Here is a 24,765-nt window from a genome sequence, read left to right on the forward strand (position 1 = left end):
CTTCCGAGAAACCCATATGCATAAGTGCATCAGAGACAGAGCTTCTTAGTGGAATCTCTTGCCACCAACGCTGTTTATCGATTCTACGCTCGAGATTATCATTGGTAACTCGCCCTTGCTGGTTCGGCGTCTTCGTGGGCCTGGGCGAACTCCTGGCCATCTTTGTCAATGGTGACCGTGTAATTCGTCGTGCGCATGATGCCGCTGCACGCGATGGTCAGCTGTAAGATCTGCCGTTGACGGGACAAGCCGAGAGGGAAAGATAGGGAACTCACTTGTACGTCATTATCTCCTCCTCTGACCCTGTAGGACTATCGCCCCTGATCTCCGTGTGGTGCCTAGCCTTGGAAATATCCTGAAGTCTAATCCCGCTCACGCCAGCTCCATATGGCGTGCTCCGGTGTCCCGGTTTGCTCCTCAATGTCGACTGGTTAGCGTATCCGCTGCCTGTGCCATTGTACCCATTACCAGCGCTCGTGCCTTTCGTGCTAGCAAACATTCTGGGAAACCACTGCACGAGCAAGGGCCTCAGCATGGGCGCAGAGGCGGTGATGATGGCGAGGTTTGTCTCAATGGCCGAGGAGGTAAAGGCGATGGAGTAGGTCGGGTCTGCGGAAGGGGCAGTGAAGAAGCCCTGATAGAGGATGAGCAGACGGGCGACGCCGACTGCTGTAACGAGGCCGCCGAGACCGAAGACGCCAATGAGGGCCATTTTCTTCTTGCGCGAGATCTTGAGCTCAAGGAAAATCCAGAAAGGTAATGCGAGGACGAGAACGTCAGTCAGGACGGTGAGACCGGCAGTGACAACATAGAAGAGACCCTGTTCGATGCAGGTGCCCTTGACATCCGGGTCGTAGATGGCTGCGACGGGGCTGCACTGGAAGATGACGACGATGAATATGGCGAGCATCATGGCGATGTTGAGGGCGTTGAGGGCGTGGATGGACCAGCGGACCAGCGGCCTTTGCACGCCGCTTAGTCTGAGGAGGAATAGCAGGACCGAAGTCTTGACCAGGGCGAGGATGGGGTTGTAAGCAATTTGGACGGCGAAGTTATAGATCAAGCCGGGTCTGGGATCGTTGGTGAGTGGGATGTCTAATCATGGGATTGCTGTGTTAGTGATCGTTATTCGTGAGATTTCGCGAGTGATTAAAAAGAACCGACCCCAGACGTGGATGCCGACGTAGTTGTATTTCATAAAGTTGTAGGTGAAGGATGTCTCCGTCCATGAGAAGACGAGCGCAGCGCCGACGAGGGCATCATCTGGATGACACAGTTGTCAGTACACCCTTCACACGGCTTTCGAATGGGGTAGGGGCGCACCCAGTCCAAACTGCTTCTTGCTCGTCCTCGAGTACACTCTCAGTGCATAGAAAACCGTCGCGAGTGCCGGAAAGAAGAAGATAATGAAAAAGCCAAACTGCTGCAACGGTGATGTTGGCCAGTCGTATGTGTACCCACCCGGCGGTGGCGGGAGAGGCGGCGGCCCTTGTCGCCGCACGACCTCTTTGATCATGATCGGCATGGTGTCAGTGACAGCCATGCTGGCTTCGAGCTTGTTCTCTGGATATCCTTGGGTCGATCGCTTGTCGATCGGCTATCGTCGATATGTTGCGTGATCGGGCCAGGCGTCCCTGCCGTGGTATTTGTGACAGCAGAGTGTCGATCGCTCTCTCACGCCGTGAGGAACAACACAAAGGTCATGGGGGTGGTCGAGGGGAATGATATACAGTACACGTCTGATCAGTTTCTCGGTTCTGGGCCACAGGGGTGGACAGGGAAGGAGCTTTCGTCTGACCAACTCCCGAGATGTCTCGCATGCAGGGGCACCACGCGACTCATTAAGGGTGCGCGGAAAGCACCGACAAAATAGTATATTGTACCGTGTACTCTGCAGACGCCAAACTTAAATGTGCGACCCCTTTTGGCGTAGATCTAAAATGGCATTCTACCGCGACACATCGTGCAGGGTCGCACCATGTCCCTCGTCATCCAACCGCGCTAAGTCTAAACATCCACGCGACAGTCAGCTCAACGCTGTGCTGCATCATAACGACGCACCCTTCTGAAGCGGCCACGGTACTCAAATCGATACAGCAGCGATGCAATGCAGTATAGCAGAATTACATTGGTTAATAATTTGTGGTGGTCCGAGTACAGGCGATGGTGCAGGTGGAGAATGCGTTTGCTCAGTCGCGTTGTTGGAGATACGTACAAATATTGTATTCGGATGTACCGGCCTGCAATGAATAATCCGGATAAATGTTCGAACGGGCAGGCACAAAGGAACCTTTTTGTCGGTGCTTTACGCACACCCCGAATGACTGCAGTAGCGCAAGTTCAGTGGCGTCTTGCTTTGTGGCTATTGACCGCGCCAAACCGTTACAGAATCCGCAAGGCCGCTACAGAACTTCTCTGCATAAGGGGTCTTCGGATTTCGTCCACGTCGTGTTCGAAACCAGGTCATTCACATGTCAACCATTCTCGAGTCCTTTACCCAAGTGCCAAGGTCTCAAGTTGATACATCTTACGAGGGCCAGATGCCTGTCTCGTTTTCAAGTTTTGCAACCAACCAACACGACCTTCATCCGAACCACTGTTTTTGGGAGGTGCTAATATGTGCGCATGTATGCAGACAGGGGGCCTGCCTGACTGATGACAAGGAATTTGAGCCGGGGCAGACCTTGTTACCTGGTAAAACACCTGAGCTACTCTCCACCTGCGGGGACCACGGAACAATCCCCGGCCAAAGACCCTTGCCGCAAAGCCCCCTTTCCAGAGTTCGAATGCCGGTTCCACATCACGTCCTCCCCGGGAGGACCGGGCCGGCAGGCATTCTCAGCCAAGAACGGCGAACTTTTCCCACGTTCACTCTCCAGGAGTCCTATAAAATGGAATTGCATCCGAATCTAGTATCTCAGCCGCACATGCTCGGTTACTCATGCACGTGCAGACCCGCACGTGGCCTGCAGTTCAAGACGTAAGCGACGACCTCTCGTGGAGTCGTGGACAGCCTCCCAAAACTAGCAGTGCAGGGGCAGGGTAGACCTCTGCAAGCTGAAGAGCAATTCCTTGGCCCTCATCCACACCCTCTTGGTCATAAAAGACGCAACGAGGATGCTAATTACCTCTTTGGTCCTGCCGATCCTTCAGCTTCAAGGCAGCCTCTGATAATTATCCTTTCTGCTAAAGTCGCACTCTGGTGTATCGCTCACCTGACCAAGATGCGCTTCCCCGTCGCCCTCCTTGCGGTGCTGCCGCTCGTCGGACTTGTCCTTGGCCAGACAATCACCGATGGCCAGAACAACGCCACATTGGGTACGTCGCACTGCTGATGAATGACGAGATATTCACAGATGCATGATCACGGCGTTAACTCACCACCACTATGTCCAGACGCCAACGAGACCACTGTCGCACCAGCGGCGCAGCCAGTCTCCAAAGACTCCAGCGCTGCCCCGGCCGACCTCTTCACCTCCGAGGCCGCCCAGCTCACCGACAATGTCATCGCCAATCTGACCGCGCTGAACCTCACCTCGATTGATCTGTTCTCCTTCGACAATGGCAGCAGCAGCACTGACGGCGCCAGCAAGCGCGACTCCGGCAGCTGCAAGTCCATGCCCGGCGATGTTCTCTATCCCCCAAACCTCGTCTGGAAGGTCTTCAACCTCCTGCTTGGCGGCGCCCTCATCCAGACCACCCCGTTAGCCTCACCCTGCTATACCAACTGGAACAACTACGATGCCGGCAAATGCAGCTACATCAGCGCCAACTGGGCCAACAACAGTTTCATGCACGCCGACGACCCCACGAGCGTCATGTGGCCGCTGTACCAGGGGCTCACCTGCATGCCCACCACTACTCCGTCAGACTCTTGCCGGCTCGGCGCATACCCCAGCTACGCGATCGAGGTCAGGAGCGTGTACCAGATCCAGCTGGCCATCAACTTTGCGCGCAATGCCAATCTGCGCCTGGTCGTCAAGAACACGGGCCACGACTTCAACGGCAAGTCCGCCGGCGCCGGTGCCCTGTCGCTCTGGACACACAACCTGAAGGACATCCAGTTCTTCCGCAACTACCGCTCCGGAACGTATAACGGCCCTGCGTTCAAGCTGGGTGCCGGTGTGCAGGCCTTTGAGATGTACGAGGCCGCCGAAAAGCAGGGCGTCACCGCAGTCGGAGGCGAGGGCAAGAGTGTCGGCGTCATGGGCGGCTACCTTGCTGGCGGCGGCCACTCTCCCCTTTCCTCCATTTACGGCATGGCAGCCGACCATGTCCTCTCGATGGAAGTCGTGACCCCTGACGGCCGCTTTGTCACTGCCTCGGACAGTTACAACAAGGACCTCTTCTGGGCTCTCCGCGGCGGCGGCGGAAGCACCTTTGGCGTCGTCACCTCTGTGGTCCTCAAGGTATACCCCAAGATGCCCGTCACCATCGCCACCTGGCAGTTCACCACATCGCCCACCGTGTCCGCCGAGGCATTCTGGAGCGGCGTGCGTGCCTACTACGACGAGTTCGTCCGCTTCACCGACAAGGGCACCTACTCGTACTTCCAGCTCGTGGGGATCGGCCCCGGCGCCTTCCTCTTCGCCATGGCCCCCTTCGTCGCGCCCAACATGTCCAAGCAGGACCTCGAGGCGCTCCTGAAGCCCATGTTCGATAAGCTCTCTGCGCTCGGCATCGCTGCCACCCCGCAATACTTTGAATACACCAGCTTCAAGCCCGCATGGGAGAACCACTTCCCCCTCGAGAGCGTCGGTTCCGCCACCCTCAAGACGGCCTCGCGTCTTTTCCCCAAGGCCAACTGGCTCGACGCCGCCAAGTCCAACGCCACCTTCTCCGTCCTCCGCCAGACGGTCGAGAGCGGCGTCGTCATGCTCGGCTTCAACATCGCCGCGGCCCCCACGGCCGGGTTCCCAGACAACGCCGTCAACCCGGCGTGGCGCAACACAGTCTTGCATGCCATCTGCGGTGTCATATGGCCCGAGGGGTCCTCGCCGGACGTCATCGCGGCCCAGTCCAAGAGGCTGACCAACGACGTCATGCAGAAGTGGCGCGACGTGAGCCCCGGTGCCGGCGCGTACATGTCCGAGGCGGATATCATGGAGCCCAACTTCCAGCAGGCGTTCTATGGTACCAAGTACGACAAGCTGTATCAGCTGAAGCAGCGCTATGATCCTTTCGGTGTGTTTTATGCGCCGACGGCTGTGGGGAGTGAGGACTGGACCGTTCGGGACCAGATTGATGGATGGCCGACGCAGAATGGACGGTTGTGCAGGCTGTAAGGCCTGATGTACACACGTCGGATCCGTTTGATGACTTCAATCTTTAGAAGCTAATACCGCGGTCGCCAATCGACTCTGACCCTAGCGCATGTGCGTTTCTGCGCCTCTCCCGTCTTCCGGGTGATGCCGCTGAGCTTGGCATGTATAATTGTGGGGGGACAGCATGGGCGGGCTAAGTGTACCCATGCCGCTTACATATACGCGTTCCGGGCACTATTGCACATTAATGAGCGACTTCCTTCATATTTGTTTCATTTCATTGCTATCCATAGAATTAGATAAGAAGGATCGACCAAATTACATTTCAGCCGCGGAACATTGATTCCGCCTCCAATGAGCTGGTTTAGTTTTGCTGGATGTGTGCGTGGTACATGCCGATTGTGCCGCAAACTGGGGCTGGAGGATCGGTCCGCAGGATTCCTGACTGGTCGACCCACCATGAGTTTTGTCCAGGGAAGCTAGAGAAGGACTCATGTATTACATCACTTATCAGTTATTGTGGCCACAGATTGGATGGCGGCTGAGGTCCCTTGCCCTTTCAGATGCAGTATCAAACACTTCAATCCTTCTGAGAATGTAAAGCGAGACACTAGAGACACTTTCTCTCACTAAAGAAGTGAGCCACCGTTGGGCTGACTGGCCGCTTCTCCGTGAAGGATTCGGGATCGTCTTAGCTCTGCTCACGGTCCAGCCCTTTTGCACACCTGTCAATTCCAAGGAGGAAGGATGTTTGATCAATTCGTGGGTAATGCGAAAATCTTCTCAGCGAGTATAAGTATAGATATATCGCATATCGACTGCTCCAGTCTTCTCTCTCCTCATCATCACCACCTCAATTTCTTAACAGACCATTGCACACTCCATTGCACATTCTATTCCCTGCCAAATCAGTCTCTGGAGCAAATCTTCCTATCAAATCGAAAACATGCTCTTCGAAACATACGCCATCCTGGCCTGCATGGCTCCTACCGCCTTTGCCATCAAAGTCCGCTTCTACCGGGGCACCGGCTGCAGTGGCAGCGAAATCGGCAACGGGTCACAGGATGCGCCTCCCCAAACATGCCTCGCAGTATCCACTACCGGCAGCTTCCGCGTCACCAACGTCCCGTCAAATAAGAAAGTCAGAGTCCAAGGATCCAAGAGAGCCTGCCAAGGAGACCCCGCCGGCGAATGGATTAGCAACGGCCGCACGGAGGTGTGTTTCAGTACGGTCCAATATCGTGGCGCCGCCTACGACATCCTGTAAGCACGAGGATATGGTCAAAAGCAATTTATTGGATACTCGGACAGTAATATCAGCGTTTGGAAGGCTAATAGGCCATGTTTGTGTCTGTGCTGCTAAGAGTCTACGTGCCTATCCGCTTTGGCGTGCTTGGTTCTTCACCTGTGATTGAATGGAATCGCGCAATCATGCGAAAATTGCATCCGATAGCCATTTCGTCTTCCCCACTCAACTGTCTCGATGGAATAAAAAGAATCGGCGAAGCTGGCATTCTGAGAAGCAGTAAAGCATACCTTAAATGTCGCTAAGCCTATCGTTTTCATACGCTCTTCTTGGGTGTCAAGATCTTACAAACCTGCAGTCTCTGAGAAACCCGCCCATTCGATTTAAAAGAAATTGCTCTTCAAAATTTTCGCCATCGTCACCTGCCTGGCTGCTCCACTGCTATCCGTCGACATTCTCTAGCACTGATACAATAACTGCCAGGGTCAATATACTCTTGGATGCCTTGACATCGCATTCTATGATTGCTGCTCTGTAGGAAATAATGCCACTTCCGGCAGCTTTTCGACTCGAGTCCCCAAAGACTTCGCTACCTCAGGAAAGAGGGGCACAGAGTCAGACTTTTCAGTCTTGACATGGCTGTTTCACCACAAGTGATAAGCACCAGGGACAGCCTGATCGTCCTTCCTCGCCTCGGCAGTGACTTTCGTACTTCACAATTCACGGTAATGACCCCAGCAATCACCATGTGAGGTTGAAGCATATCCGTCATGACCCGTGTCAGTGGCCAGATGTGTGGGTAGAGATAGTGATTATAATTAAATGTTAAGAATAAGAGAGTATTGATGTCGGCTTAATTTCTACAAAGAAGTGAATCCACCATGGCATTTCCGACATCTCTGCTTGTAGCCCGTAATTAGTACGAGGCAATCTCGATGATGGCAGGGCCAGCGACAACAGTGTCGTCGGTGACCTCCTTGTCGCAACCTGTCAGGACGACGTAGGTCTGGCCGGCGAAGCCCTTGGGGATGACAAAGGAGTAGCCGCCGTTGACGGGCTTGGCCTCGACAAAGGTCGGGCCGGTGACGGCGATGAAGGCGGCGTAGAGCTTCTCGCCGTGGGTCTCAATCTTGTAACCCTGTTGCGACGTCTAGTCAGCCTTGAACAGGATAATGCTTTTGAAGAAGATGGCGATTGTTTCAACTTACGGGAGTTAGAACGGTGACGGTGTCGCCGGTCTTGATCGGCGGCTTGGTCTCCAGCGTGAGCTTGGGGAACGCCTTGACGGGCAGCTTGGGGTTCTCGGGCGGGCAGGACACGATGAACTGCGAGGCGAGGGAGTAGACCTCGTCGAGGGTCAAGGGCGCGTCGAACGGCTGGGGGAAGGGGACCTCATTGATCTTGGCACGGATGTAGGAGCTGTGGCGCGCCTCAACCGTCAGGATCGAGCCGGCCGCGGTGAGGTAGTCCTTGCTCATGATGTCGGCAGCCGCACCGAGGTAGGCAGACACACCGACACCCTCGAGGACCGAAGCGGTCGCGAGGAAGGTCTTGACGTCGGTGTAAGCAAAGTTGTATGTGCAGGCCTTGACAGGGGTCGCGCCGGCAGCTGTACGAGGAGAGGGCCGTATTTGTTAGTAAAGTTGTTTCTCAAGACACGGCTAGTCAGGGACGCCGGTGTGGTAGGGGATCTATTTACCTTGCAGAGCGGTCGTGAGGAAAGAGACGTGCGTTGCTTCGTCGGAGCTGACGGTCTGGATGTTCTTGTAGACGACAGCATCGTACCCGGCATCGGCAAAGTCCTTCTCAGAGAACTTGGCAAGTCCGTCACGGTAGAACACATCCTCAAGGTGCTCAAGAGTCAGAGCGTAGTTCAAGATGTCCGCTGCAAAGGAAGAGTGATTAGCACGTGTATGCGTTTGTGCCTATCTCCGTTGCCAGGGCGGGGGTGTGCATACCATCAGATGGACCCTTGGATGGACTCGCATATCCCCTTGAGCTGAGGGGAACGGCGGCGGCTGCTCCCACGAGCGCGAGGCTCAAACCTGTCTGAAGGTAGTGCATGATGAAGTTGTGTTTGGAGGGCGAATAATCAGAGTAGATCAGAGTAGCACAGAGATTACAGGTTAACACACGATCTACCACTGTCTGCCAAAGGCGTCCTCGAGCAGTTATATAACAATTTAGCTATGGACGGCGGCTTGGCGCAAATCATAACGCAAGCCATGGCAATGTTTACGCTACCCGGTCGTTGCCGGCAGATGACTGAAGCGCGACAGTCTCGAGGACATTCCGCAGATGTGGAAATGAGACCAAAACCTTGACTACGCCGTGATGAAGTTCTGGGGTGCATGCCGCTAGCACGGCTACGATGGGTTCCGAGATGTGGACAATAGCAGCGATGAACTTTCACAGCACACTAGAGGAAGGGAGATTGACACTCCGAGCATTTCGGCTCCATCCGGGGCGGAGGATTTCCCCTGATCGTTGGCATGTATCTGTCTATGATGCCAGGAGCGTGGTCGTTGGGCTGCACTAGCGCCGACTGGTGACATTTTCCCTAGCCCCGGAGGACTCACATCCGGGCGGCACTTGCCGCCTTGGACCTCCTCTAGGGCGATCTCAGTAAAGGGCACCTACCCCACTCCTATGTTCTACTATGGTAAGGTCAAGAAGGAGTAGAGTTCAACGGTGATCCATGAGGCTGATTGTTGCCACCCTGGAGAGCAGAGGCGGCCAGTTTGATTGTCTCGATACGGGAAGGCCTCGACTATTTGTCATGAGCAGATGCACGTGCGTGTTTGAGGCTGCTCAGCTCCGCAGCGTGACCTTTGTATGCCGCGCAGGGAGAGACAAGAGGACATATCGGGGGCTAGATTGGGCCCTTGGTAATCATGACGACACTATCCACCCCTGTAAATGCCTGCTTCGCCCACGAGACTTCACCCATCCCTCGCTGGCCGCATTGTTGACACCACCTTTGGATCCTGTGCGGCCGCACGTATAGACTAGCATGCCGCCGAGCACGGCAATCTTGTGCCGCCTACATGTCTGACCCTAATCTGCCCCACGGCGATGGCCCCGGCCGTTGTGCGTGCACAACGCGGGTGTGCCCACCGTGTCCTTGTCGCATTGCGTCGTATTATGGTGGTCTTGCATCACTAGCCCTGGGGCTCGTTGTCCATCTTTGCTGGACGCTAGACAACATCGCACCCGGAATGAGGGGACCCCTAGGATAACAGCTCGGGCGACCCCCTCCTGCGCGTGCAGACAGACAAATTCAGGCACAGTTCTGCGTACACGATCGAACAGCCCCCAATATCGCCGGCTTACGCTTCGACCGATGGACGCGTGATGTTCGCCTCATCCTCATCAGTCACCATGGCTGTGCCTGATTGCGCCATCTTGGCCCACTAGCAAGGCGTACTCCGTCAGGCACATCAACTGTCCCGGGAACACCATCTGCCGAAATCGTCGGGTGCTTCCTGAGGCTTTCCGCACGCCCACTGCTTATGAAGCACAAGCCTTTTTAGCCACAGCCACAGTCGAGGCCTCTAAGCAGTACCTAGACGCCCCCCTCAGCTCTCCTCAGATCTTTATGCAGGGATCACTATATTACGGTTTACTAATACGAAAAGCGTTGTGGGGGGCAAGTAGAATTGGTACGCCTTGAACCAAGGTTGGCGGCCATGCAAGAATCATACATTCTGCAAGTCGCGCGCGGAGTCCATTAGTGGTTCATTATTGAGCCCCACACCCACCTGCGGGTTGGGCTAATAACCAAAACATCGGCAAATTGTTGTTGTCTCATCAATCGAGTCGCCCTCCTATTCATTACTCCTCATCTAGATTTCTGTAGCCAGATGGTACAAAGGTCGTTGCCATGGACTTGAGAGAGGAAACTCAGACAAGGCCAAGCGCGATAAGCTTCGAACGCAGACATCGGCACGTGTGGGTGCAAAGCCAAGGCCAAGCGCGAGCCGAGAGATACTATTATTCGAGCGCGAGTACAAAAGACTAGAGGAGATATTATGCAGTAAATAGGTACAAGTGTCACCCACAATGGATGCGTGGCGAGAATGGTGAAGCTAGGCAATTTGAAAAGTGATCTCTGAGGCACTGAAAGCGTGAGAAGAATCACTCTTCATCTTCCCCATCTTCCTCCTCCTCCTCCTCCTCCTCATTTTCCTCGACGTCACGGGTCTCCAGCCCCTCATCTTCCTCTTCCTCATCCTCTTCATCGTCCTCCAGAGGTTCGGCGGCACGCTTCACCGTCGATCCAGATCCAGTCCCAGTGCTGGACGAATCAGTACCGGCAGAACCAACATTTGTGTTGCTGGATCCAGTTGCTGCCGCGCCGGTGCTCGACACGTCCGTGGCTGCGGCCGCAGCAGCCGAGGAGACGCGAGTGATGAGAGTGGTTGGGGTGGCAGCGGGAGGAGCAGAGGTCTGAGCAGCAGCCGCGGCGGTGGTTGTGGTCTTGGCAGCACCAGCCTTGGCCTTCTTTCCTTTGCCCTTCTTGCCCTTGCCCTTCTTGCCTTTCTTTCCCTTCTTCCCCTTCTTCTTGCCCTTCTTGTTCTTCTTGGCGCGGGTCTCGAGCTCTTCGGTGTCGTCGATTTCGAGATCCTCCTCGTTGTCGTTGTCCTGCTCGTCGATCGCAGAAGTGTCGCGAGCGGCGACAGCGCCAGCAGCGGCACCAGCCGTGTTCGCCGCAGCAGGAGCAGCAGCAGCGTTAGAGGCGGCAGAGGTAGCGGCAGCAGGGTTGGCAGCCGCGGGCTGAGCCTTGGCAGCCTTGCCCTTCGCCTTCTTGCCCTTCTTCTTACCCTTGCCCTTCTTGCCTTTGCCCTTCTTCCCCTTCTTTCCCTTCTTCTTGCCCTTCTTGTTCTTCTTGGCGCGGGTCTCGAGCTCTTCGGTGTCGTCGATTTCGAGATCCTCCTCGTTGTCGTTGTCCTGCTCGTCGATCGCAGAAGTGTCGCGAGCGGCGACAGCGCCAGCAGCGGCACCAGCCGTGTTCGCCGCAGCAGGAGCAGCAGCAGCGTTAGAGGCGGCAGAGGTAGCGGCAGCAGGGTTGGCAGCCGCGGGCTGAGCCTTGGCAGCCTTGCCCTTCGCCTTCTTGCCCTTCTTCTTACCCTTGCCCTTCTTGCCTTTGCCCTTCTTCCCCTTCTTTCCCTTCTTCTTGCCCTTTTTAGCCCGAGTCTCGAGCTCCTCGACGTCATCTTCCGTGTCAACCTCGTCAGCGTCAACGAAGTCCAGGGAGCTCTCTTCCGCGTCCTCGACGTCGCGAGCAGCGACAGCACCGGTACCGGCAGTGTCAGCGGTCGAGCCAGTAGCGGCAGTGGCGGCAGGTGCAGCCGCTGCGTCGGTGGCAGCAGAGGTAGCGGCAGCGGGCTTGGCCTTGGCGGCCTTGCCCTTTGCCTTCTTGCCCTTCATTTTACCCTTGCCCTTCTTCCCCTTCTTCGCGCGAGTCTCGAGTCCTTCAACCTCGTCCTCCTCGTCGACTTCTTCGACATCATCAGAGGCATCGCGAGCAGCAACAGTGCCGGCGGTAGCAGCGGTAGCAGCGGTTGCAGCATTGGCGGGAGCGGCAGAAGTGGCAGCGGCAGGAGCAGCAGCAGCAGCAGTGGTGGTAGCCGTGGCCTTGGCCTTCTTGCCCTTCTTCTTTCCCTTGCCCTTCTTGCCTTTCTTGCCCTTCTTCTTGCCCTTCTTGTTCCTCTTGGCACGAGTCTCGAGCTCTGTGGCGTCCTCGATGTCGAGATCCTCGCCCTCGTCGGCCTCATGCTCCTCGACGTCGGGGGTATCACGAGCAGTGACGGCGCCAGCTGTGGTAGCAGCGGCAGCTTCCGTGGCGGCAGGGGCGGCAGAAGCAGCAGCAGCAGCGGTGGTGGTCGCAGCCTTGGCCTTCTTGCCCTTCTTCTTTCCCTTGCCCTTCTTTCCCTTCTTGCCCTTCTTTCCCTTCTTGCCCTTCTTCTTCTTGTTCTTCTTCGTCTTAGCGCGCCCCTCGAGCTCCTCGGTCTCGAGCTCGTCCTCATCCTCGTCGTCCTCGGCAGCCTCCTGGATGGCGGCAGTGTCCCGCTTAGTGGCTGGGCTAGAGGCAGAAGAAGCCGGGGCAGCAGACGCAGCGGAAGAAGCAGCCGCCGCGCCGGAACCATTGGCAAGCTGTACAGGCACGCAGCCGCCAAAGGGCCCAGCGCGGGCCGGGTTCTGGCATCGGACCATGCACACGTTGGACTGGCCCGCCACCGTACCAGTACAGGTCTGTCCGGCTGGGATATCGGCCACGAGAACCTGGTTCAAATACAATGGTCAGTATCAAGGTGTTGCTGTGAAGAGATCCGCCCAGGAAGACCCGCAACTCACGTTATCCGTCTTGGAGCCCTTTTGGTTGACTCCCCTCGCGCTACCGTCGACGTTGGTGCTGACGGTGATCGGCACCCACTTCGCGCCCGTGCCCGTCGCGTCAATCATGCAGGTGTATGCGCCTGCCCCATCGGCGTTGACTTGGTGCAGCGTCATTGTGAGCTTGCCGCCCGCGCTGACCTGCGGGAGCTGTGTCGAGTTGCCGGCCGCGGCATTGGCGGCGAGGATCGCAGCCGTGCCTTTCTCGATGTCGTTGTCACCACCGGCCAGGGTCCTGCCGCACACGTCGGCGGCTTGACCCCGGAAGGCGGTGGCGTCTTGTTGGAAGGGTTTGCGGCCTGTACCATCGCGCGGTGTGTCGGCGATGACTGTGCAGGTTTATGTGTTAGCCCGTGAGATGTTGTGATGCGTGAAAACATCAACTGGAGTGACTCACTGCCTAGAGCTGAGCCGGCACCGCCGAGATCACCTGTAGCCTGGGTGATGGCGGCATGGCCGGATACTAGCTGACCAGCAGCCAGTACGGTAGAGAGAAGGGTCAAGTTGACCATGATGACGATGGTCTTTGCTCAGGTTCGTGTCCTAAAGGATTGACACAAAACCACCAAGGAAAGGCTGTCGGATAAAGAATGAAAACTTCAAAATCAAAGAATGGCTAGCTGCCAGAGCTAGGAGGCGAAAAGAAAGTGAGCAAGAGACAGTGGTGTCTTTGATGACGAGCTGCTGCCGGTCAAAGGAATGGGAGCAAAAAGCCGTGCGGCTTCAGCGTCAGCTTTATAGCCTCACTCGTCTCTTGTCCGGCGTCCGTTGTGCCTGGCCCAAGAAACAACCTGGGGATGGGGCTCGGCTACTGTGGCTCGGCCCAGGGGCAGCTCTCCAAGCTCCCGCCACGCGGCCGTGATCTCGTTGTATGCCGACTTAACCGGCGGGACGCTGCCGTCCCGGGCATGTTGATCCAAGGGTTCACAGGAACAGGGCACAGAGGTCCAGAACATCTGCCCATGTGGCGGTCTTGCCTTGTCTCATGTTTGCAAGTTGAGCTCTCGCCAGGGGCCGCGGCCAGGAGTGGACCGACTCCTGGGGTGACGCGGCTTGGCATGGGTCCCGATGGTGCGGCACCCCTGGCAGGACAGAAAGAGGGAAATGAGAAAGGCACGGCTTTCAAGGGCAGTACACGGAAGAGATATATGCCAATCAGTCAGTATTGGAAGATGCATACTCTTCAGACTATACTCTAGAGCGGAAATAAGTCTTGGCAGCCATGGAGATCGCCAGCGGCGACGAGCCGCAAAGCAGCCGCACTCAATCTGGTCTTTGCCGGCTGGTGGGGTCTCGCCTCATCCACCCGAATTGCTCGGCGCAGAAATCTGGGGTCAAAAAGCTTGTCCTTGGAGCTAGCAAGGGTGGCCCAGGTCACAGAACACCCAAGCAGGGACGAAGCTTCACCTGGAATGTCACACCGCGTCCGTCGCCGTTTCATCCCGTCAATTTTGACGGCTTGGCTTACGACAGAGCACCCATGAGGCCTGCAGCTCCTTTCGGGGCTGGCTCCTCTACAGGCATCACGCCTTTCTCAGGGGCGCAATCGAATCCGGTTTCAGTAAGCTTCTGGTGACTAAACCGTCCGCGTGTAGATCGGACGTTCCGCAGAACGCGCCAAAGGATTGGCTCGCGCGCATGCCGAAATTCGAAGTGTTCCACAGCCGGTGAGACAATATTTGATTGCCTTATAGCCCCGGTCACACCCTTGCTCGTCGCAGATGGTGCCAGCGCCTCGTGGAAGGCACAACATTTACGCGCGAGAGTACAGCTGCATCCCAGGAGGGTGCATGCAGGATCACGACCGCGGCTACTACTGCTCGTCGCTCTCTACATTGGTGCAAGAGTCAGATCATTCAACTAGGCTCTTTGTTCACTCCCATCCTCATGCGACTTTCCACCACATCAAGCTGGTCGATTGACCAAAAAGAGTGAAATGTGCATGTCTTGAGCTAGATGTGCCAACAAGCAAAAGCATTATCTCTGCTCGCTTTCCATTCATGGCCGAGAGTCGACGGATCGTTCTGCCTGGGTATCACAGCTCGCAAAAATGGACAGATCCCGAACTGGCGACAGCAAAACTTGGTCCAGGAGGTTTCAAGGCGCGTTTGAACAGGACGAGGTCTTTCGGCAAATCTAATTGGCCTGGGCGCATACCGAAACGGGCATGGAAAGGCGTCATCCGATCACTAGGCTAGCACCTCAGGTATCTGAAACCATGATTGGCCTCATGTAGACAAGAGGCCGCCCTAGGTGTCAGCCGGAACCGTTCAGTCCCTAAGAGCTACGTTCTGTTCGACCTTCTTCAGGAGGAACCGGAGGCAGATCAGTCTACGCACACTCGAGATGTAGTTTTCGGATCATTTCTCAAGCGTGTATGCTGCACAGATCAGCGCCCGGTTATGTGATGTGAACATGCGTGCCAGATCAGACTCAACTCCTTAGACTTGGTTCTTGTGCTCCATGACACTTGTCTTATCATTTTCTTTTTTTGTTCTGTTATTGCTTCAGGCCCTCTATTTTTCTCTTTTATTTCGCATAAAGAATTGCGCTTTGTTCAGGATTGCGACGGTTTCTATGCTTACGGACTTTGCATTTGCATGGAAGGTTTTATGATCCTGCCTACCCGAGAGGTGGGGTCGGCTCCTGGCTTTAACCCCGCCCCAGCAGTACTGAAGACAACCATCCCAGCTTCACGATGAACCTTTCACCTCGCACGACCGCTCGGCACTATCGACATTGCTGCTGCCATACCGACATGACAAGCTTCGCGCGGGCTGTATTGACCTCGTTCTAGTTTGACAGATCGGCCAGCAAGAGGTCGAGCTCGGTCAGCGTCGTCATGTAATCCTGAATTGCGGCTGGTGCTGCTGGCGTTCGGTGAATTCCAATTCTGGTTATAAGCTTCACCAACGTTAAAGTCTGGCTGACGCCAGCCAGCAAAGAACCGCATAAGACGCAGGTGTATCTCAGTGTTAGTAGAGGGACTTGATAGGCTATAAGATTTATATCACGTCAGACAGAGGCGTATCTTACTATTATCAAAGATTGATCACATCCTCCAATATTCGGCCCCCAAACTCCAGACTCATTAGTAGAAACTCCAACTTTCATCACCGTGAAGTTGTATAAAGCGCTCTATCTACCGATGTTTTCTTTTCCATTTACCTCTAGACTTCATCCTCATCACCCAATCATTCGATCTTCAAACTCTCTACTACCATTACTGTTTCCCGATTTTAGGGAGGTTTCCTATCATTCACAATGAGGTCATGGACTCTTTTTTTGACGTTTGCTGTCTCCGCTCTGGGGTCCAGAGATGGAACACTTAATACCGGCCCCCTGGACCCGCTACCCCGAAAGAACACCCCCGCAGAAAATTATTTTCAACCTGCCATGGATTTCGACAAAGACTCGTGCTACAACGCAGTGGCGGTGGATGCTTCTGGGCGAACCGACAAGGGCCTGCCGTTGCCCGGTACTGCGACTTCTGGTTGCCGCGACGAAAGCCGCCTCAATCATCAAAACGTCTATGTTCGATCTCGCTGCAATAAAGGATGGTGCGCGCACTACTACGCGTATTACTTCGAGAAGGATATTGGTCCATTTGCTGGTCACCGTTATGACTGGGAACACGTGGTCGTCTGGACCAAGTACAACGGAAATCGCGACAAAAACGGGTACCCTCTGATCGTATACGTCTCCGCATCGCAGCACAAGGGTTACGAGACGAAACACACCAGCAACGTGCGATACCAGGAGGAGAACGGCTATCATGCCAAGATGGTCTACCACCTCGACAGCGTGACGACTCACAACATCCGATTTGCGTCTAACAATGACGAGCCGCCGGAGAACCACTGGAAGGCCTGGATCAAGGCGAATTTGGTCGGCTGGCTGGGGTTCCCCAGCGACAATGTGAAGAACAGCATCCAGGGAAATGTCTTCGGAGATGCCTATCTGTGCTTAAAGGACAGCGCTTTTGGTGGATGCTTGACCAATGCGATGCCAGATGAAGTCAAGAAGAGCGGCTTCGATGTCACCCAAGACTTTGCTTGTTCTTCATTGATGGCAACATATGGTACTTGCGTCAAGGTGTAGATATTGGCTCACCTTGACGTACGTCTTCACACTTGCGTGACGACCCGACTACAGGGGATTGTTTGCAGCTTAGTGCCACAAACAAGGCCGCCATGGTCTGGCCCTCATTGCGCTTCGGGTTCCACCATAAGCTTGAGCCACACCACGGGCCGCGCAGCCCAGACTAGGGTCCTTCTTGGCGGCACTCATGGGCCTGGCACATTACCTAAGTGTGGCTTGATGTTGTTGAGACAGGAGTCAAAGCTGAACACGGCAGAGTCGCGAAATCGTGGCTGCGCCACAAGGGAGCTGTGATTGCGCACATCAGTAGAGAAAAGGGGACACGGGGACGAGACGAGGTACGCGCTGAGCAAAATTTAACGGTGCTAAAACAGTCAATCGTCTAAGCGACTCGTCGCTTTTGCGGCCTTGTGTGTGAGAAGAAAGTAACCCTTGTCCGGTTATGCTGTACAGGCTCGCTACCATACTTTTGACTCTGATGTCCTGTCTGGCTTCCCAATTTCACGCATAGCGTCAGTGCGCCCAGGTTGGCTGGACACAAGGGACGGTGAAGATCCTGCTGAGAAAAATTGCACAAGCCCGCATGTCTGGATCTGCTCGAGATGCACAGTCGCCTCGAGCCGACAACCATGCATGTTTTAGTGCTGAGTGTTGGTTTGTTTACTCGTCTGCCTGCGCGGACCATAAGAACAAGTCTCCCCGCACCTAGTATCAAACACCACCCAGTATCAGACACCACCAAGATGAGAAGGAGTGCTTTCCTGATTCGTCCAGGGACAGCTCCCAAATAGTGCTGCCTGGACGCCTGGATAGGTTTTGTGGATCCCGCACCAGACCAGGACCAATAGAGGCTGTCGTATCGTCTGACATGGCGTCAGGTTTGCAACAAACCAGGTCAATAGGTTTCGTCGCGGGAAAGCTGGTTGGTGCGTTTGTGTCTGCCTTGGATCACCCCTGCCAACGGGCGCCAATGCTTCCTGCGTGGTTCTGATATCTCTGTCGCCCCGTACAGCCTGACCGTGTCTCAGATAAGGACCCGAATGTGCAGTTTTCAACTAGTTGATAAATCGCAGAGGTCCTCTGATTCTAGCCCAGAACCAGAACCTTCTCCAGGCACCTCGAACCAGTCCTTTTTTTTTTTTACCATCACATCCTTCGTGCTTGCGCAAGTCAAGTCAAATCACAATGGCCAGTCAAGTCACAACGACCACCCCGAGCCTCGGCGCTAGCGAATCACTCGTGATGAACCCCCGTCAGCTCTTCAGTAAGGCCGCCAACGCTCGGCTGACTGGCCGCAGCCGGGTGAGCATCCTCCTTGCGGTCTCGATCGCGTTTATATTCTCGGTAGCCATCAACCTGCACGCCCTCTACGATCGTAACTCCTATGGGTATCGCGGCGGCAACCCCAAGCATACCGTCACCATGACGTTCCTGGTCCTCCTGAGCTTGATCCTGCTGGCTATTCTGTCCACCGTGACACGCAACTTCCTATCCAGTCTCATCGTCGGGCTGACCGGCATGGGCCTGTACATCTATATCACGTTCCTCGTGGACCCCTGGACACATGGACATGGCCGCGTCATTGCTACCTGGTCGGTCCTCACCTTCTGGATCTTCTTCGTGGTCGAGGCAGTCCTGGGGTACGGCTATCAAGCCACTGGCTGGATGGAGGCGAGGCTCGAGGACAGGGACCTTGGCAGGATCCGGCTCGGCTCCGACGAGGCCAACACTGTGCTCCCGCACGAGGAGTACCGAGACATCCCCACACCGCGAGCGCTGCAGGTCGATCAAGTTGCAGCAGTCGCTGCCCTGGATCTCGAGAGGGGCGAGCGGTCGCCCCCCAAGGCCGACTCTGTTGCTTAGAGCTGTGGGTACATTCTTCCTCTATGGTCGAGTCGATGGATGTGGCGCCCACAGCTTCGGGTTGGCTGGCCCGGTCTGTTGTAGACCTCTGTTTCTGATTAGGACTGCATGGAACGTGGAAGCCAGGAGGATTGGTGCCAGGTGGTGGAGCAGAGGGTTGTGTTCTCGCTGGCGGGAACGTGAAGCCTAGAGAGAATGTCGTGTGAAACATTTTAGAACTGTGTGGGAGGTCTGATATGGAATGACTCCAGACAGTACTTGAGGCCTAGTCAACTCTCAACACTCCCCGAAGCTACCTGTGACGCTCACGATGACAGTATACTGTTGATGCAAGGCACCAGCACGACGCCCTGCCATGTTACCCTAGCGTCGACTGTGTGCATTGCCATGCCATGCCCCCACCTTGTTGTTTCCACAGGCAGGCATTGTGACTTGGGAAACTAGACGCGCGATCAATAGCGAATCGGTCGCCCGTGTGCGCAATTCTAAGCAATAGGACGGGCTAATGGTAATAACACGAGTGAATATAGGCGCTAGCCTACTGTATCAATTCCGACATGTCAGGGTACAGTGCTCACACATCACTGACGTAGTAGCGTGCACAGGGGACTGTGATAACGATGGGACCGGACTTACACCCGACGGGTAATAAGGACGCTGTGGAGAAATCTGCTGATGACTTCGATATGGACAAGGATAAGCAAGGGGTTTGCGTGGCCCTGCGTGGTGATAGGAAGACCGGCGCTCTGCCGACGGAAGACAATCAGGGCCGTATTGGTCGCTGATCGGCAGAGTCCCCGCGGATTGACTGTAACGTTGGTATGGATAGTGGATCCTAGCCGAACCTTTATTCTATCGTTGTTTATCAGTTGGGGTAAATTGGACCTGGAGCCGGACTGACTGAGGGGCGGGCAGGGTCCCAGTGCGCCGAAGATCGGATAATTGTGTACCGAAAGGTCACTTAAGTATCGTGTTGGACATCGCGCTATGGGCTGCGTTGGGCGCATCAATGAGCTCGTTGGAGCATGCGGATTGAGCTGAGTCATATTGAGACCACACTTTCACACAGTCGCGAACCTCAACAATGAGAATGTTAGGCGGCTCCCAAGGCTTGTATGGGCTGAGCCTCAGTGGCCTCATGCTTGCCCTGCAATGCACAGCAGCCGATGCCGCCCACACCCAAGGGGTAAGACAGAATTCACTGTCATGAGCTCGTTTCATTGATATCTGCTGACGCGGTGGTCTGCTCCTCGCTTGTTAGAAATCGGTGCCCCTCAACCTCGCCCCTTACTTCAACAACAAGGGATTCGGCAGCCAGCCGGGCGAGGCCGCCTTCGACACACAAAACCAGTCCTTCCCAGTCCCGCCCGCGAGCATGAGCCCGTGGTACACCTCGGCGGACACGGGCATCCGGTATAGTTTTCCCGGATACACTGGTCCGGCTGAACAGCCCGACAACCTGATCGCTACCGGCCAGACCATCCCCGTCTGCAAGGGCAGCTACTTCTCAGCCTCTTTCCTCATTGCTGGGGACGTCCAGGGTGCCACGGTCAGCGGACCAGTGTCCTTTGTGTACTCTGACAACATGCAATCCGAGTACGAGATCCGGTCGCTCAACTGGTACAGCTGGCTGACCATCGATCGGGGCGAGATCACCCTGCCGCACCGGTACACGTCCAATGGCACGAACGGGAACACGACGCAGATCTTTGAGCGCACCGCACCACTGCTGCCAGGCAAGAAGCTCACGTCCATTGTACTGCCCGACAGGAGCAATAGCACCACAGGGCGCCTGCACGTCTTTGCCATCTCGCTGTGGCAGCAGGAGCCGACCGTCAAGGTGCAGTCGGTCCGGCCTACGCAGAAATGGGTCGGGGACCGGAACCAGACACAAGTGGTCGAGGTCACCATCAACAATGCCGGGTCCGAGTGCTCTGCCGGCGACGGATTCAATGTCACGCTCGCCGGCGATGGGTTCATCACCACGCTTCCGGGTCACGTGAAGCGCCTGTGCCCAGGAGATCAGAAGACGGTCGCTGTTGGGGTGGAGGGAGCAAGCGGAGGCCCGATGAGCGTCACTGTCCATCTCACGCAAGGGTCCCACGACTGGACAACCTCGTCTTTCGATGATGTAGAGATCGGATTCAAGGACTGGACGGCCGATTCGACCAGCCTGGCGCAGCACGAAAGCCCCGACTGGTTTAACGGCGCCAAGTACGGCATCTTTATCCACTGGGGCGTTTACGCTGTGACGGGCTGGGGCAACTCGACGCCATACGAGTCTTATGCAGAGTGGTTCTGGTGGTACAGCATGAACCATCCTCAAGCTGACCGATCCAACTTCTACGGCTACCGATTGGAGACGTACGGGAAGGATTGGGCTTACGATGACGCGATCCCAGAGTTCACAGCGGCGGCGTGGGATCCAAAGGAGTGGGTGGACCTCTTTGCGGACGCGGGCGCCCAGTACTTTGTCGTGACGACCAAGCATCATGATGGGTTTGCCCTCTTCGACACGGGCGACACGTCAAACCGCAGCTCGCTGCACTACGGACCAAAGCGCGACCTGATTGCGGAGCTGTTTGATGCCGCAAAGACCCATCAGCCTTCCTTGAAACGAGGCACCTATTTCTCCCTGCCCGAGTGGTTCAATCCAGACTTTGGTCCGTACGGCTATGTCCAGCACCCGACCCCGTCGAGCACCAGTTGGCTCGGCATCCAGGCCAAGAACCCCTACACTGGAGTCGAGGAGCCCTACACCGGGCGGGTCCCCATCGGCGACTTCATTGCTGACCTCATGGTGCCCCAGATGGAGACGCTCGCCTATACCTACGGCACCGACATCATGTGGTGCGACGCCGGGGCGGCGAACGGGACAGCCGCCTTCGCGGCCGCGTGGTACAACAAGGCCCGAGCCGAGGGCCGGGAGGTGACGATGAACTCGCGCTGTGGCATCCCCGAGGCCGACTTTGACACGCCCGAGTACGAGACTTTCGCCTCGCCGCAGCGGCACAAGTGGGAGAGCAACCAAGGGATGGACCCGTACAGCTACGGCTACAACCGGGCGACCAAGGACGAAGAGTACATGAACGCGACGACCATTGTGCACTCCCTCGTCGACATGGTGTCCAAAAACGGCAACCTGCTGCTCGACATTGGTCCCCGGGCCGACGGCAGCATCGTGCAGGCCGAGGTCGACAACCTGCGCGAGGCGGGCCGGTGGATCAAGAGCCACGGCGAGGCCATCTTCAACACGACGTACTGGTTCGTGCAGAGCGAGATTGTCGGCGGGCCGGATGTCAGGTTCACCCAGACGGCTGAGGCATTCTACATCGTTTTTCTCGAGAAGCCCCGTCCTGTAGATGGCTGGGTCGTTATTCAAGCGCCAATCCCCATTGTGGACGGCGACATCGTCAGCCTGCTGACCGTTCAGGGCGGGGAAACGCTCGAGTGGAGCATGACAAGCTCGGAAGGTCAGCCGGAGCTCAAGGTTAAAGTGGACCAGATACTGGTCGGTGCGGACCAATATGGATGGGTCTTCAAGGTCTTGTATGTGGGGTGATATGGCTGAACACTATTGAATGCTGTTCACAGCTGTGAGTCCGCCACGGATACGGAATATGACCTCGTCACTTGTGGATTACGTGAGTCGTACCGAGATCCAAGGGGAAGGGCTACTAGCGACTACGGAGCTAGTATTGAGCATTATCGATGATACGCTCGTTGAGCAGAAGCGTATCTGGATAAGTGGGCTTAGTGGCTAAAACCACTTACCAGCAGACCTCTCACATATGGATAATAGACTACACCTACAAGCTACGCATCTGCTTAGACCCGGCGACCAGTCTCATTGGTGATATATCTCTGGTGACTAGCAGAGCGTCTCCAGTTACTTGCACCCTGTAGTCAGCTCACCTCTGCACCTCGTGTGGCTGGACGGACAGCGGCTGGGGTCCCTGTAGTGGCGGTGCATTCCGGGTGCCCAAGGGCGCTAACGAACCACAAGGCAGCAGCGTTTCACTTGTCTCGCCCTCTGAACGAAGCATCAATGGTTGAGCTCAGCAACACAAGCCAGAACCGCCCGCAACAATGTCGCAACCAGCAGCAACAGCTGAAGTGCACCGACCTGAGCTCTTCTTTGTCGAGCACAACAACACCAGCCTCGCCACCGAGACCATCGTCTTCCTGCACGGCGCCTTTGGTTCACATCACGAGTGGGACCATGTGGTGAGCCATCTGTCTGCCGCCAGCGACAAAGGCGGCGTGGATCAGGCGCAACAGGGGCAGTATCACATCCTCGTGCCAGACCAGTTGCAGCACGGACGCTCGCGGCAGTTGGCAGCCACGGCGGCCGAGTCCTCCGCCGCTGCACCTCCTTTCACGAGTGCCTCTGCCGCCGACGCCGTCGCCGCGCTCATCCGAAAACACGCCCGCCCGGGACCCGGCGGAGGAGCCGGCAGGGCACACGTCGTCGGGCTCTCTCTCGGCGGCTTCGTCGCGCAGGCCCTAGTGCGCCGGCACCCGGACGTCGTGCAGTCCCTGTTCATCACGGGCGCGACGCCCTTCACGCCCGCGCAGATGTGGCTCGCACGGCACAGCACGGGCCTGCACTGGGGCCTGTGGGCCGTCATGGGCAGCGGCTTCTACCGGTTCGCGGCGTGGAGGGCCGGGCTCCTCGAGCACGGCGAGCTCCAGAGGGACATGTGGGAGAACAACCGCACGGCGGACCTCGCGCAGGGGGTCTATGGAGATCTTGCGCAATGGGGCTGGGATGACGTGGCCGAGGTCGCGAAGGCTGTGGCAAGCAACAGGATCAGAGTGCTGGTGTGCGCTGGTGGTGACGGAGATAATGTCGAGGGGACAAAGGAGATGGTAAAGGTGATCAGGCAAGGCGGGACGGAAGAGGGAGGAGGAGGAGGAGATGCGGTGGACTGCCAGGGCTTCGTGGTTGCGAAAGCAATCCATGGCTGGGATTTGCAGTTTCCTGACCTCTTTGCCACTGCCGTGAGAGCGTGGATACATCAAGAGACCATGCCGCCCCAGTTCGTTACTGTCGACTCGTAGTTACGGTCATGCGGCATCATTCCCGACTAATGATTTGAGTAAGCTTGAAGAAAGTAATTGAAAACGATCACGTTGATCCAGTTATTGTTTGAGGGACGCACCAACCTCTGCTTTTCACGGCGCAAGTCATTCTTGTTACGTCATGTCTGGGTAGCTGATATCTGCATATTGTTTTCCGCAACACCGCCAGTATCTCAAAGATCTCAATCAGATATGCAGACAACATGTCAGGCCTGGGCTGGCATACCGCGGAAATGCGCGGTGAAAGGCTTCGCGACGGCCACCCACGGGGTGGTGGTTTGCCAATGGCAGCACGACAGGCGTCCATCCACACATGGTTGGTCAGAAAATGGACAGCTCCGCCACCAAAGTCCTGCATATTGGGAAGGCCAATGGAACAAGCCAGCGCCAGCAACCCTGCATCTCGATTCATGCGTGTCGATTGGTCAGAATATGGACAGACGAGAGGGGTCGCTTGGCAATCCAGATTATGGGCAACAGGCATGACACCACAAGCTCTGCATGCCAAGAACGCAGCCTCGCGACCTTTGCTGCCCCTTCATGCCGTATATATAAACTGCTGCCCGTTTCCGTGCACTGTCGTGGTGCAGTTCACTCTTTACTGCGAGACAGCAACCCACTGCACAATAAAGCTTCACAAGAACTCTTCCAGAGTACAGCCCCATCATGCAGACATCGAACCATGGCCATCAACTTCAAGATACCTCGCAGCTCTGGTTGCAGCATAACTCGCTGATCAGAGAGCTATACCTGGGCAACGGGAAGCAGCAATCGCGTACCCTTACAGAAGTCCGAGAAGTGTTGATTGCC

The 24,765-nt window shown here is 56.1% G+C and overlaps 9 protein-coding genes across 9 annotated transcripts; 6 read left to right on the plus strand and 3 right to left on the minus strand.

Annotated features, from left to right (window-relative positions):
- B0I36DRAFT_387023 (uncharacterized protein) lies at nt 1-1,660 on the minus strand. Its single transcript, XM_046161135.1, has 4 exons — nt 1,324-1,660; nt 1,165-1,263; nt 276-1,095; nt 1-204 (listed from the first exon to the last, which is right to left on the minus strand). The coding sequence occupies exons 1-4, from the start codon at nt 1,541-1,543 to the stop codon at nt 99-101; spliced, it is 1,245 nt and encodes a 414-aa protein (XP_046008000.1). The 5' UTR covers nt 1,544-1,660; the 3' UTR covers nt 1-98.
- A 1,416-nt stretch (nt 1,661-3,076) lies between these two features.
- Nucleotides 3,077-5,627, plus strand: B0I36DRAFT_295066 (uncharacterized protein). The gene is made up of 2 exons (XM_046151838.1): nt 3,077-3,318; nt 3,397-5,627. The coding sequence occupies exons 1-2, from the start codon at nt 3,225-3,227 to the stop codon at nt 5,283-5,285; spliced, it is 1,983 nt and encodes a 660-aa protein (XP_046008001.1). The 5' UTR covers nt 3,077-3,224; the 3' UTR covers nt 5,286-5,627.
- A 583-nt stretch (nt 5,628-6,210) lies between these two features.
- B0I36DRAFT_366400 (uncharacterized protein) lies at nt 6,211-6,531 on the plus strand (the record flags this gene model as incomplete). The annotated part of the gene is made up of 1 exon (XM_046159296.1): nt 6,211-6,531. The coding sequence occupies one exon, from the start codon at nt 6,211-6,213 to the stop codon at nt 6,529-6,531; it is 321 nt and encodes a 106-aa protein (XP_046008002.1).
- A 720-nt stretch (nt 6,532-7,251) lies between these two features.
- On the minus strand, nt 7,252-8,636 carry B0I36DRAFT_331459 (ferritin-like domain-containing protein). Its single transcript, XM_046154982.1, has 4 exons — nt 8,469-8,636; nt 8,210-8,395; nt 7,719-8,119; nt 7,252-7,648 (listed from the first exon to the last, which is right to left on the minus strand). The coding sequence occupies exons 1-4, from the start codon at nt 8,572-8,574 to the stop codon at nt 7,427-7,429; spliced, it is 915 nt and encodes a 304-aa protein (XP_046008003.1). The 5' UTR covers nt 8,575-8,636; the 3' UTR covers nt 7,252-7,426.
- A 3,994-nt stretch (nt 8,637-12,630) lies between these two features.
- Nucleotides 12,631-13,418, minus strand: B0I36DRAFT_250867 (uncharacterized protein; the record flags this gene model as incomplete). The annotated part of the gene is made up of 3 exons (XM_046150570.1): nt 12,631-12,795; nt 12,868-13,235; nt 13,304-13,418. Coding segments are annotated over 3 exons (648 nt in total), but the record flags the coding sequence as incomplete, so codon positions are not given.
- A 2,752-nt stretch (nt 13,419-16,170) lies between these two features.
- Nucleotides 16,171-17,369, plus strand: B0I36DRAFT_434186 (necrosis inducing; the record flags this gene model as incomplete). The annotated part of the gene is made up of 1 exon (XM_046162687.1): nt 16,171-17,369. The coding sequence occupies one exon, from the start codon at nt 16,171-16,173 to the stop codon at nt 17,005-17,007; it is 837 nt and encodes a 278-aa protein (XP_046008005.1). The 3' UTR covers nt 17,008-17,369.
- A 768-nt stretch (nt 17,370-18,137) lies between these two features.
- On the plus strand, nt 18,138-19,169 carry B0I36DRAFT_331464 (uncharacterized protein). The gene has a single exon (XM_046154983.1). It carries the CDS (start codon nt 18,193-18,195, stop codon nt 18,868-18,870), a length of 678 nt encoding a protein of 225 aa, XP_046008006.1. The 5' UTR covers nt 18,138-18,192; the 3' UTR covers nt 18,871-19,169.
- A 785-nt stretch (nt 19,170-19,954) lies between these two features.
- Nucleotides 19,955-22,693, plus strand: B0I36DRAFT_434188 (tissue alpha-L-fucosidase; the record flags this gene model as incomplete). Its single annotated transcript, XM_046162688.1, has 2 exons — nt 19,955-20,056; nt 20,132-22,693. The coding sequence occupies 2 exons, from the start codon at nt 19,955-19,957 to the stop codon at nt 22,430-22,432; spliced, it is 2,403 nt and encodes an 800-aa protein (XP_046008007.1). The 3' UTR covers nt 22,433-22,693.
- Nucleotides 22,694-22,909: 216 nt separating this feature from the next.
- Nucleotides 22,910-24,085, plus strand: B0I36DRAFT_434189 (Alpha/Beta hydrolase protein). The gene has a single exon (XM_046162689.1). It carries the CDS (start codon nt 22,960-22,962, stop codon nt 23,932-23,934), a length of 975 nt encoding a protein of 324 aa, XP_046008008.1. The 5' UTR covers nt 22,910-22,959; the 3' UTR covers nt 23,935-24,085.
- Nucleotides 24,086-24,765: the final 680 nt, after the last annotated feature.

Source organism: Microdochium trichocladiopsis, assembly GCF_020744255.1.
Source record: "Microdochium trichocladiopsis strain MPI-CAGE-CH-0230 chromosome Unknown B0I36scaffold_9, whole genome shotgun sequence".
Lineage (NCBI taxonomy): Eukaryota > Fungi > Ascomycota > Sordariomycetes > Xylariales > Microdochiaceae > Microdochium > Microdochium trichocladiopsis.